The 12,124-nt window shown below is 38.0% G+C and overlaps 1 protein-coding gene across 2 annotated transcripts in view; it reads left to right on the top strand.

The window, feature by feature from the left end:
* ldlrap1b (low density lipoprotein receptor adaptor protein 1b) overlaps nucleotides 1-1,706 on the top strand; it is a 31,798-nt gene extending 30,092 nt beyond the window's left edge. For both annotated transcript variants that reach the window (XM_018697799.2, XM_018697798.2), the window contains exon 9: nucleotides 350-1,706. In XM_018697799.2, coding sequence (XP_018553315.1) covers nucleotides 350-494 — 145 coding nt within the window. In that variant the 3' untranslated portion in view covers nucleotides 495-1,706. The remainder of the gene's footprint in view (nucleotides 1-349) is intronic.
* Nucleotides 1,707-12,124: the final 10,418 nt, after the last annotated feature.

The following is a 12,124-nucleotide window of genomic DNA, read 5'->3' as shown; positions in this document are numbered from 1 at the left end:
GCACTTTCTTAGTGCCATGACACTTAGCGAGAGATGTCATGATGAATGGAAATGGTGTGTGTTCTGTATGTACTGTAGGTCTAACATGTTTGTATGTTAGGGTGATATGAAAGGAGTCATTTTATTGCCACATCTGGCCACATGTGGTTTTGCTTTTTTGAAATCATGATTCTCTTCATTACAAATAGGAATGCCACTTTGTGTAGAGTTCATGTTTATGTCCATATGCTGTGTACTCACTGTACCTACCATTGTTCACAAGCTTTTTAAATATAGTGAATTGTTATTCGTAACAGTAATTCACTAATTCACAGTCTCTAATAATACGTCTCCTCCTTTGTTCCTCCAGACTCGCTGAGTCTCGCACTAACCCCCAGGTCCTGGACATTGGGGTAAACCCTCAGGACTTCAACACTGAAGAGTGCCTGTCCCCAGGCAAATGGGACCAAGAGGACACAGACTTCCCTGCACAAAAAGACACTTTTGGGTGCTAGTGTGAAACCTCCGCCAAGAAGGGAAAGACAGGGAAAGATGAGGAGAAATGGTGGTAAAAGGAGTAAAAGTTAAAAAACAGACATTAGAGACATCAGCAAGGTTTCCCACCTTCTCCCTGCTGCCAAGTCTTCTCAGTGGTGCAGTCTAGTGGCGCTCTGATGCTCCAGAGAAGGACAACATGAGCAGGCTGCTCATAGAACAGGCCAAAGCAATACAAACCAGTTTCTCCCTTTTCTATGGAAAAACATGCAGTTATTTAATGTTTGTTACAGTCAGTGTATTACTCCCTTTGTGTCTGTTTACTCATTCACTGTTTGTAATGTGTCTGTGGTATGTGCTTGTGTACAGTGTGCACAGAAAGCGTGTGTGTGTGTGTGTGTGTGTGTGTGTGTGTGTACAGTATATAAATGTACAAACTGAGGTATGAGACTCATGATGAGTTGAGTGTTTAACAGTTCATTAACAGAGTTAAAGATCAACAAGGGTGCTGTCACATATTTTAGTTACCTACAGATGGAGACGTGTAACTGGATTAGAGGCTAAAAGTCACTGGTGAAGGTCACCGATGCACCAGGTCTAATATTGTGCAAAACCATTAAGTTACTACCTATGTGCTTCAAGGTATCAGCCTTTTGTGGGCAGCAAAAGCTTTAAAAAGTGTGTGTGTGTGTGTGTGTGTGTGTGTGTGGTGTGTGTGTGTGTGTGTGTGTGTGTGTGAGAGAGAGATAAATGGATGAGAACAAGGTGACAATCTTTTTTTTTTCTATTGCAAAATCTATTTTTGCACTCAGCATTCATCCATCTTTAAAAGCACACATGTAAGGGAATTTAATGTCAAAATGCATCAAACTCATTATTATCATTATCTAGACTTATATACAATGCCTCTATTCACCTTTCCCCTTGGAGCTTTTCATGTTTTATTGTTTTACAAATTTGAGTAACCAGTGAATTCACATATATTCAAGGATCATGGACAAGACTTGCATGGGAAGGCAGTGGAAAGTCAAGAGTTGTCCAAGGGGGTGAATATGTTTTATCGGCACTCTTCCCCTATATGTTAAATTATAATGTTGCATTGACTGGTAGTTTACCATACTTTTTCCGCTACTGTGTTAATTTTGGCCTTTGTTGTTATGTATGAATTTTATTTAATTCATGAATTTACATAAATTTCAATAAAAGTAAAGTTGTATTTGTTTATTCCAAAATCTGACTGTAATTTTTGTAAACACTGTGAAATGTTTTTTTTAACAGCATAAATCCATGCACATGAGCAGATATCACACAGAGGCCTGTCTGACAAAAAACATTTAACGTTTTGTAATGCTGAGTGCAGAACAACAGCATGTACAATGAAGTGCAGTCAACATACCATACAGTGTAGGAATAGCTTATTATATTTAAAATGTCTTGTGTAAGGTGCAGAGTACAAGGAAGACCATGGGTGAGAAACGGTTTATAATGAAGTTGTGATGCACATTTCCCAATATTTTTTTACATTTCATAAACCAAACAATTTATTAATACCAGAGAATGGACAGATTGATTAATAAAAAAAAATTACAGAGTTTTATATGTAAGTTAATGTTTTGCATTTGGAAGATGAGTGGCTGTTCTGTCTTATAAGTAGTGTTTCAGCATCTCTGTGTTGTTGTTGAATTAATCAGACAATCATGGCATCACAACAACGAACGAATTAAAGTGAATGTGCTTTTTATTAACATCCAGTTCAAAAAATTAAACTTGCATGGTAATGATTTACTGGCAAAACAAAGAAGACGAGATTTAGGATTCTTTGATTCATGTTTTCTTTTTCAGTCTGAACATGGTCTTACGACCCTGCTGAAGAACTTACTGATCCTCCTCAGTGGATTCCTCTTCACTTTGACAAGTGAGCCTTCGTCAGGTGACCCGTCAGGAGCTGACATCTCCTCAGCTGGTTCGCTACTGGCTACGTCTCAGCTGATACTGGTTCCTCCTCAGCTGAGCCACCTTGAGCTCCATCACACAGGTTAGTAAAGTTATCATTGGAGGGAGGAGCAGCAACTGGAACAAGGGAAGACCTTCAACTCTTAAACTCTGTCTCAGCCTCATTATCAAGACTTAAGTCCTACATTTTAGCAAATGCAGTCTTCCACATTGGATAAAACACCACAGTTCATTAATGAATCAGTCAGTCAGTAAACAATCTGTACGTTCATCCTGATACCAAAACACTGTCACTTACTACAAGCTGGTGTCTATCTCATTCACCAGGTGGATCATGGAGACAAACTGAGCCTTCTCATCAGTGGTCGTTTCAGGAGAGCCACAAAAACCCTGCAATCCTCCAGCTCAGTGGACTCCTGTATCTCTGAGTAAAGCTGGATTTGAAACAAGTAGGTGACAGTTAAGTTTATCTGCTGTCTGTCTCAACATTAGCTCATCCAGGGACCTGAAATGCTAGTTTTCTGCTGATGTTCCCTTGATGTCTCAAAACATGTCAGAAACATGTGCCTGTATGTTTTATCTGTTTAAATGAGTCTTTGGTTAATTAGATAATTAGATAGAATGAGGTAAACAGTTCAAACAGGTTTATTCAGACACTATTTTGGGCTGTCCCAGTGCTGGGTCACCTTGAATTTGTGGGTGTAGCACATCCAAGACCCCACAAGTCTATGGCCTCAGAGATTGGGGGACCATGGTGTCTTCAGGTGCCTGACAGCAGGTGGTGCTTTAGAGATTTTTTTTTTTTTTTCAAATAAATTCATACATTTTACAGTTTTACATAGAATCAGCTTTTGCCAGACTGCTCTTTGTAGACTTCAACTCTGCATTCAACTCACTGCAACCCCACGTCCTCCTGGAGTCACTGCAGCAGCTAAATGTCAGCCACTTTGGTATCATTTAAAGTCAGACTTATCAATACACTGTATTTATATGATCAAGTATGCAGACGACACAGCCATCTTTGCTCTGGAGCCCAGTCAGTCAGCTGTTCTGATGAATACTCTCAAAGTCTTTGGTCTGTTCAAGAACAGAATAGCTTCAGCTGAAAAACTTCCACAGCTCGCTGGAGATGGCAAACAGTGGAGCGGTGCGCACTTTGAGCGAAATCCACGTTGCATTAAACAGGAGCAAGTAGACTGTGGTAGCTGATGGTTGTGTTTAGAGGGTGTCAGTCTGTGAGACCTTACAGCGGCCTGTTGTCAGAGGAGACAGTTTAACGTGAAATATATCAAGCTAAACTCAGATATTAGTGAATTTAAAATCCCACTTTTGTGATGTAATTGAAATAATTGTTAAATGACAAAAATCTTGTGTGTGTTTGTTATTGTTAATTATACTCAGTAAAGAACATGAGCAAGCTATATGATTTAATATATGGCTAAATCTGGCTTACTGAAGTGAATAATAAAGATAAATATAAAAAAGAGAAACGTGAGCAAATACAAATAAACACTATAATTACTGGTGTGTGTGTGTGTGTGTGTGTGTGTTGGAACGTCTTTGACGAAATGCTGTCAGGATTCTGTTGTTGCTATGGTTAGCATATATAAATCCAACCATCTAATCATTGTCATCATTTCACTCCTGTGCTCAGAGAGAGATACACTGAGCGAACTGAATATTTGGACCGAGATTTTACAAGAGCATCAACACCAAGAAGAAGATGACAACGAAGAAGAACCTGCAAGGATTGACTTCAGCAACTTCTCACCATGGAAAAGGTAAGAATAATAATCTTTTAAAAAATCTTTTTTTTGTTTTGTCTTTTAAACTTTTATTTAATGGTAGCTTCAGTTCTTTTTGAGCGATTAGCTTGTCACGTTGCTAAATTAGCTTGTCAGCTAGCTTAATTAGCCTCTTGGCTAGAACGTTAGCCAGAGAAGCAAAGGTTCCAATTCATGAATTTAAAAATAAACTGTTACCTAATGATTAAACAAGACAAACGTATTCATTTTAAAATAATCTGAAAGTCTTTTGAGACCTTTCTGAAGGTGGAAAGCATAAATTTACACATTTAATGCAAGTCACTAAAACTGAAGTGTAATTTTATTAAACCAAAATAACCCTACAAAATATGAACCTGAACGGATCAAACAGATAGTGTGTATTTATTTAAACATACTTTGGGGCAAAATAAAACACTGCATACTGCACAATAATGTATTTAGCATACATTAACACCTTCAGAGTTTAAAATATTTTTAATATAATAACAATAATTGATTTTTTTCATGGTGCGTTTAATGACAGAGTTAAAAGTCTCTGGAAAAGAAATCCTGCAGCAGCACTGCTCAGCAGGAGAGGAGCTCCAGCCCCCAGCCCTCCACCTCTGGTCTACAGCAGGAGGTGAGTGGACCACCGGACACACTCTGATTAAATGTACACACACATAGTCTTTCTGTTGGCAGATTGACTTCCAAAATGACCCGTCTCATTTTTCTCGTTTGACTTGTTTCTTCTTTCCTCAAACAGCTGAACGTTGTTCGGCCAGAGAGGAGCCCCAGCCCCCAGCTGTCCACCTCTGGCCAACAATGTGGAGAGCAGGAGGATGCAGAGGAGGAGGTGAGTGGTCCACCCTAAAAACTCTGCTGAAATGTATACACACAGAGAACTGGCTTCTGTGGTGCCCTGTAGTCATTTTTTATAATACAGAAATTTCCAGCTTAAGAATACCATCAGGTATTTTAAGAGCACAGTGTTTAACAATAAGTCACGTGAATGGTGTTAGTTGTCTCTGTTGAAAGAGCGACCACCACGACCTCCATCAACCCAGATGACTCGTCGTCTTCTCGCTGAACTGAGTTGACTCGTTTCTTCCTAACAGGATGACGAGGGTGAGAGGAGACAGTGGCAGGAGCACGTGCAAGAAGTCATGAACTCCACTGCGAGATTGGTGTTCATCTTCTGGCTAGCTCTGATGCTCAACCCTTCTTTTGAGCTCACTGATTCTCCGTACAGGCCGGAGCTGTGAGCTCCCTCTCAGGTAAGGGGCTGTGCCTTCCTCACCATCAGGTAAAGTACACTTAGTGGCAATTCCACCGCCACACACACATTTCTTAGTCTTTCTATTTCACTCTTTTTTCCTCCTTTTGAAAAAAAAAAAAAAGCCCAAAAAAATCTTTAGAGCATAGAAAAAGTAATGATTAGTTCTATATATACATAAGTAGTGATAAGTTTAAGATATAGTTAAGTTGTGATAAGTTAAGACATAAGTTTGTAAGTATTGATAAGTTCAGTGTTTAAGTTAGGATGTAGATAAATCATAGTATCAGTCAGAAAGTGTGGAAGGTCACCAACTTTATTTTTCCTTCCACACTTTCTCTTTAGAGTTAAAAACTGTTTTAAGAATTGTAAAAGAAGGAAAAGCTTTAAGAGGGTCTTCAGGAAATGTTCTATTTAAATCCATTTCTAAAGCTGTGTTTTGTTTTTCATAATGATTCAACAACAGGAGACAAAATGCACTTCAATAATCATCATTTATTATGTCTATTTGTTTACATCTCAGTTCATGAACTGGTGAGAAATTTGAACTAATTGTAAGAATTGATAAAGCAGTTTTATATTGTTAGGGTTAGGGTTAGGGTGGGTTGACCCTCTTAAAGCTTTTTCTTCTCTTACTCCTGTTACTCTTAATCATTGTTCCACTTTATTCTATGTTTCCTTAAAAAAATAAAATCATACATCCCTTCTAATTCTACTAAAACATGTAAAAAGTTAAGGATATCTATTAGTAATGATAAGTCCTCCATCTTTATATATACATTATATAATATAAATAGAAGAGTGTAAAAGATAGAAAAAGCTTTAAGAGGGTCTTTTGGTAATGTTCCATTTAAATAGTATTAATGCAGTTAATCCATATTATATACTGTATCTGATTGATTTGTTTTGAAGTGATTAATTTGCAGCTACATGTCAGATAAGAAACAAATATTTGAATTCAAATGTAAGATGTGACAAAGACACTTGCCTTATGATGCACAGGGATCAAACAATAAAATAACAGAGTTTTCTCCTCTTTTATCCAGTCAAACCAGGGGTCTAAAGTCTGTTAACGGTGAATAATAGAACAGTGAATTTATGAAATTAAGCCAGCAGATGGCAGCACTGTCTCTCACAGCAAACAGAGGAATTGATTTTCTGTTGATCTACCCTTCATTAGGAACAGTTCATACAAATCACAAAACAACTTTTCCCACTCTCCCACTGTGATATCCATCCATGCAGAGCTTTTCTTTGCTGAAGTCTTGAGGAATCTGCTACAGATCAAATCTGTATTTACACTGATGGTTTACAGAATGTAATGATGTTGGAGTGAGAGAAATAGGGAGATGGCCTTCATACCCAGAAATGATACAAGGAAACTGATGAGCAAAACAACTCAGGACACACAAAATATTAATAGCCAATAAATAAGAATGTTTTTACTGATAATGGAGCTTCAGTCTATAAATGTGTCTGATAAGGTGGAGCTGAGGACGAGGAACATCACCAAGTTCTGGGTGGTGATTTTGACCTCTGTCTGTCTCTCCTCTGCTCTCTGTCACTTTCGTACAGCTTGTTCAAATATGCTTCATTGAACTCACCAGATGAAAGTTAACAAACACATAACGGAGCTGAAAATAGATAAATCGCATGCAGAATCTCCAAATGTACTGGTGGGTTTATCTTCTCAAACATTTTCTGAGCAGATAATTATCTATTCAAACCCACATGAGTTCATATTCAATTCAAAGATCAAAATCAATATATGAATGTATCTCATTTGATCCACAGTCAGTATGTTATGTGTGTATTGGCTGAGCCAAATTAGCTGTTTATCTGAATATTAACTTAATTCTTATAAACTTTAAGGCTGAGACCAACCAGCAGTCCCTGTGCAATGATCTGTCTCTTCTCATCAGTGACAAAGAGAAGAGGACAGAGGAGAGGATGAGCCACAGAAATATTTATTGTTAAAGACCTGTAGCTTTACTAGACACTGAAGTCCAAGTGTCTTAGATAACCTCTAGTCACCTGTTTTTGTAGCCTGTACATGCTTGCCAGTTAGGTGAGAAGGTGATATTAACTAGTCAACATATTAGAAAGCTCTGGTGTTCATTCATCCATTATGTATACTGCTTATCTGTTAAGTATCGTGGAGGGGCTGCACCCTCTGGCTCAAACCCAGAACCTTCTTACCTGTGAGGTGACAGTGCTAACTAGCTGAACTCTAGTCCACACTTGAAAAGTTTATATAATTAAAACAAACAGATGGTAATATTATGCAAATAATCAAGTATGCTTTATTCAACTAAGAGGATGAAAGTGAGCTTATTCATAACAGAAGTGAAAATAGATAAATCACAGACAACATTTCCAAATATACTTGTAGGTTTATTTTCTCAAACTCATACTGAGCAGACTTTGGTCAAACCCACAGAGGTTAATAAAAAAAATCTTAATAAAAAAGTCTTTATTTTTTGATTGAATGATTACAGAATGAGAGTTAATATAACTTCAGCTAAATAATTTCCCTGAATTGGTGCCAAGAAAGTAGTTAATGTTAGCATTAACATTAGCTAACGCTAATGCTAACATTAACATTCGTGTGGTTGAGACAAACTTGCAGTGACTGAAGTTGTCAATTTGCAAATATCACTTTATCTTCACATTAAGTAACTACAGAAAATAGTTTACAATGTTTAGCCAAGCAAAGTCATAGTTAATATAGAATCTGATTTTGAGCAGCAGAGATAGGACTGCTAGTAACAACACTTTCTACAGACTTTAGCTAACGTCTTTACCAGGTTAATGTTGCTAAAGCTAACGTGAGCTGATGCCAGACAATGGTATTTAGCAGTGAGCACCCATTGTGTTTATAGATCCAACCCTCTCTTGTAATCTGGCTTCTACTCTGAAACCAGTCAAACCTCACTTTAGGGTTTTTTTTGTTTTAACTGTCTGATCAGCCTGGGTCCTCCTATAAGGAATAGTTTCCAAAATAAAAAGCTATTCTTCGTTCTACTTCTGTGTTGAAATTAGTTAACAGATTGTTTGTTTTTAGAAAGGTGAACATCCACATTGCACAAGCATTGTTTCCTGTGAGTAAGACTGCTCCACACTTTCATACCCAAGTAACAAACTCACACGACCTCTGAGTCACCAGTAACTCTAAAGTTTGCTGCTGACTTCCGAGAAGTCTGAACCCTTTGTGTTGTTATCACCGTTGTCTTGGCAACAACTGTACAAAACATGGCAGGTGTCATTTTGATGAATGCTTCACAAAATAGGAACTAACTAACAGACACACAACCGATTCCCACACTAATCTACAGCTTTCTTATCCTCACAAAAGATCCCACACCATTACCCAGTCACCTCTCAGGTCATGACTCAGTATATTCAAACCACCTCATGTTTGGCTTGAAGGAAATGACTTCCAGATATGGTCACATGTACAGTACGTTTCCTGCAGAAAACGGGTGTTGTCAACGTCCTGGCTATTAGCAGATATTTTTATCAGCTGTGACCAGTTTGATCCAGTCAATACAGTTACCTTCAATTCAAAATACTCACTCACAAGATTACAGTTATGATAAGACACTTCAGTAAGAGAGTAAGATAAGCAGTCATGATAAATACAAATAGTAGATGCCAAGAAATAAAAAAAACAGGTCAGGTGTAAAGTTTATTCAAAGTCTGTCATCTTAATCTAACCAAATTGGTAATTATCTCGTTTACCATGTTTAAAGTCCAGATAGCACTGTTGTTTATGTGGTGTGTCAGTTGCGTCACTACGTCTGCATACCTGTGACCACATTCTTTTGTGTGACTAATACAACAGCAGCACAGTATTTACTTCCTGTTCAATCTCACTGAATGAACTGATCACACCACGTGCACGTCATGTCACTAGAAAGCTGTCACACAACTTTTCAACACAACTTATCTTATAAACTTGACCTCAGTGAAAGTGAAGTGATGTTTTATAAATTATGTTTAGGTTCCAGATTTAAAGGGCTCATACTTTTTCTGCCCAGAACATATACATCTAAGATTACTACTCTCCAGATTACCCTTTATCTTTACAGTCAGTAAAAAGTAGACTCAATGTGAACGTTCAAGTTGTCTTGTGTAACTCTAGAGAAGCTCCCCACCCTTTATCAGCAGTGTTCTTTTATAGTTGTCTTAACATGTAAGGCACTTTTTTTTACACTTTAATCTTCAAAGATCTGGACAGAGAGAATGAATGGGCCAGTTTTAGTTGTAGTGTCAGGTTTGAGTTCAGTCAGTGGAGGAGCTGTGATAGGACAAACAGCAGATGTGAGATTTTAACATTAAAAACCTCAAGTCAACCACTCACCTTGACTGGCTAAGACAAAGCACCAGATAATAAAAACACACCCCTGTTGCTATAGAACCCACTGTATATGTATAAAGTCACGTGAAAAAGAAAATACGTCCTTTTTGAATTCTATGGTTTTATGAATCAGGACATAATTAAAAAAATCATCTGGTCCAGGCTCTAAAATTATGTAAATCTAACCTCAGGTGTAAAACAACACACAACAGATTCCACTGTGTCATCATTTATTTTTTTTAAATGAAGCCAAAATGGAGAAGCCATGTGTGAAAAACTAAGTACACCCCATGATTCAGTAGCTTGTAGAACCACGTTCAGCAGCAATAAATTAAAGTAATTTTCAGTATGACTTTATCAGTCTCTCACATCGTTGAGGAGGAATTTTGGTCCACTCTTTACAACGTTGCTTCAGTTCATTGAGGTTTGGTTAGCCACTGCAACAACTTGATTCTTTTCTTTTTCAGACACTCTGTTGTAGATTTGCTGGTTTGCTTAAGATCATTGTTTTGTTGCATGACCCAATTTTGGCCAAGCTTTAGCTCTCTGACAGACTCATTGATTGCGAGGTGCCCAGGTCCTGTGGCTGCGAAACAAGCCCAAATCATCAGCCCTCCACCACTGGGTGTGTTTGCTTTTCACGCTTGTTGAAAGGTCTCATCTGTCCAAAGGACATTGTTCCAGAGGTCTTGTGGTTTGTTCAGATGTACTTTTGCAAACCTAAGCTGTGCTGCCATGTCAGAAGCTTTCTCCTGGCAACCCTTCCAAACAAGCCATACTTGTTCAGTCTTCTTCTAATTGTACTGTCATGAACATTAACATTTAACTAACCAAGGCCTGTAAAACCTGAGATGTGGCTCTTGAGTTTTTTTCACTTTCTCTGAGCGTTGCATGGTCAGACTTTGGGGGGAATTTGGTTCTGGGTTGTCCACTCCTGGGAAGATTGGCAGCTGTCTTGAATGTTTTCCACTTGTGAATAATCTTTCTCACTGTAGAATGATGGACTTCAAATTATTTGGAAATGGCCTTATAATTCTTCCCAGATTGATGGGCAGCTCCTCCTTGGCATTGTGTTAACACACACTTGAATGCTCTGACAAACTGCCATAACTTCTGCTTTTATAGAGGTGGTCACACTAGCTGATGGTCAATTAATCAAAGGCATTTGATTTAATTCCTATGGAAGCAGTAAGGGTGTACTTAATGTTTCACACACTGCTTCACCAGAGCCTGGTGTCTGCTCACATGAGGCACCAGGTTCAGCAACTTAGTCTGAAGCCTCTCTGCTGTGGTAAACCACAAGATAGATAGGTATAGTACAAATAGCCAATAAATACTGCACAGCAGATTCCTCACACTAATCTGCAGCTCAGATGATCATGACTTAGCACCAAACCACATCATGTTTGGCTTAAAGGAAATGTGTTCCAAATATGGTCACATCTGCAGTATGCTTCCTGCAGAAAACATTTCTAACATCCTGGCCGATAGTGGCAGATAGTGCCAGCTGTGACCTGGTTTGATCCAGTCAGTGGTTCAACGAAATTCCACAATTCCACAGTTTCCTCAACAGATATATGTGACACTGAAATAAGTAATAGTGATTTCACCTTAATATAACAAGACACTTCAGTAAGAGTAAGATAAGCAGTCAGATAGATACAAACAGTAGATGCGACAAAATAAAAAACAGGTCATGGTAAACAAAGTCAGTGCTACACAGTCAGTACAGTTGTAAAGTTTATTCAAAGTCTGTCATCTTATCTTAATCTAACCAAATTAGCAATTACCTTGTTTAAAATCCAGATAGCACTGTTGTGGTGCGAGTATCACTTTTGTGTGATTAACATGACATAACCATTTGTGTTTACTTCCTGTTCAATCTCATTGACTGAACTGGTTACACCACGTGCACATCATATCACATATATCACAAACTCAAGTCACTTCACTTCCTGTTTTTGTGTTTCCTCACACCACTCCACCTCACTCACTTTGAGTGGCTGAGACTAAACACCTTATGATAAAAACACACCCCTGTTGCTATGCTATGTACACTACATGTGCTACATGGTACTGACAACAAAAACAAAAACAACTCTCATTTTCAGTTTTCATTTTTAATGCTTAAAAATAACAACAAAACTGCTGAAACAGAAACCATAACATGATTCAATTCATGATACCAAGAACAGATTTAATAAGCGACAGAGTTAAGAGAATAAATAATTATGTTAAGACTAAAAATACAATGACCTCACAGGTTAATGCAGTCCAATGCAACAGTTCGTCTTG

The sequence above is a fragment of the Lates calcarifer genome, linkage group LG19 (genome assembly GCF_001640805.2).
Source record: "Lates calcarifer isolate ASB-BC8 linkage group LG19, TLL_Latcal_v3, whole genome shotgun sequence".
NCBI lineage: Eukaryota > Metazoa > Chordata > Actinopteri > Centropomidae > Lates > Lates calcarifer.
The sequence above is the reverse complement of the archived record's forward strand: the minus strand, read 5'-3'. Positions and strand labels throughout refer to the sequence as shown.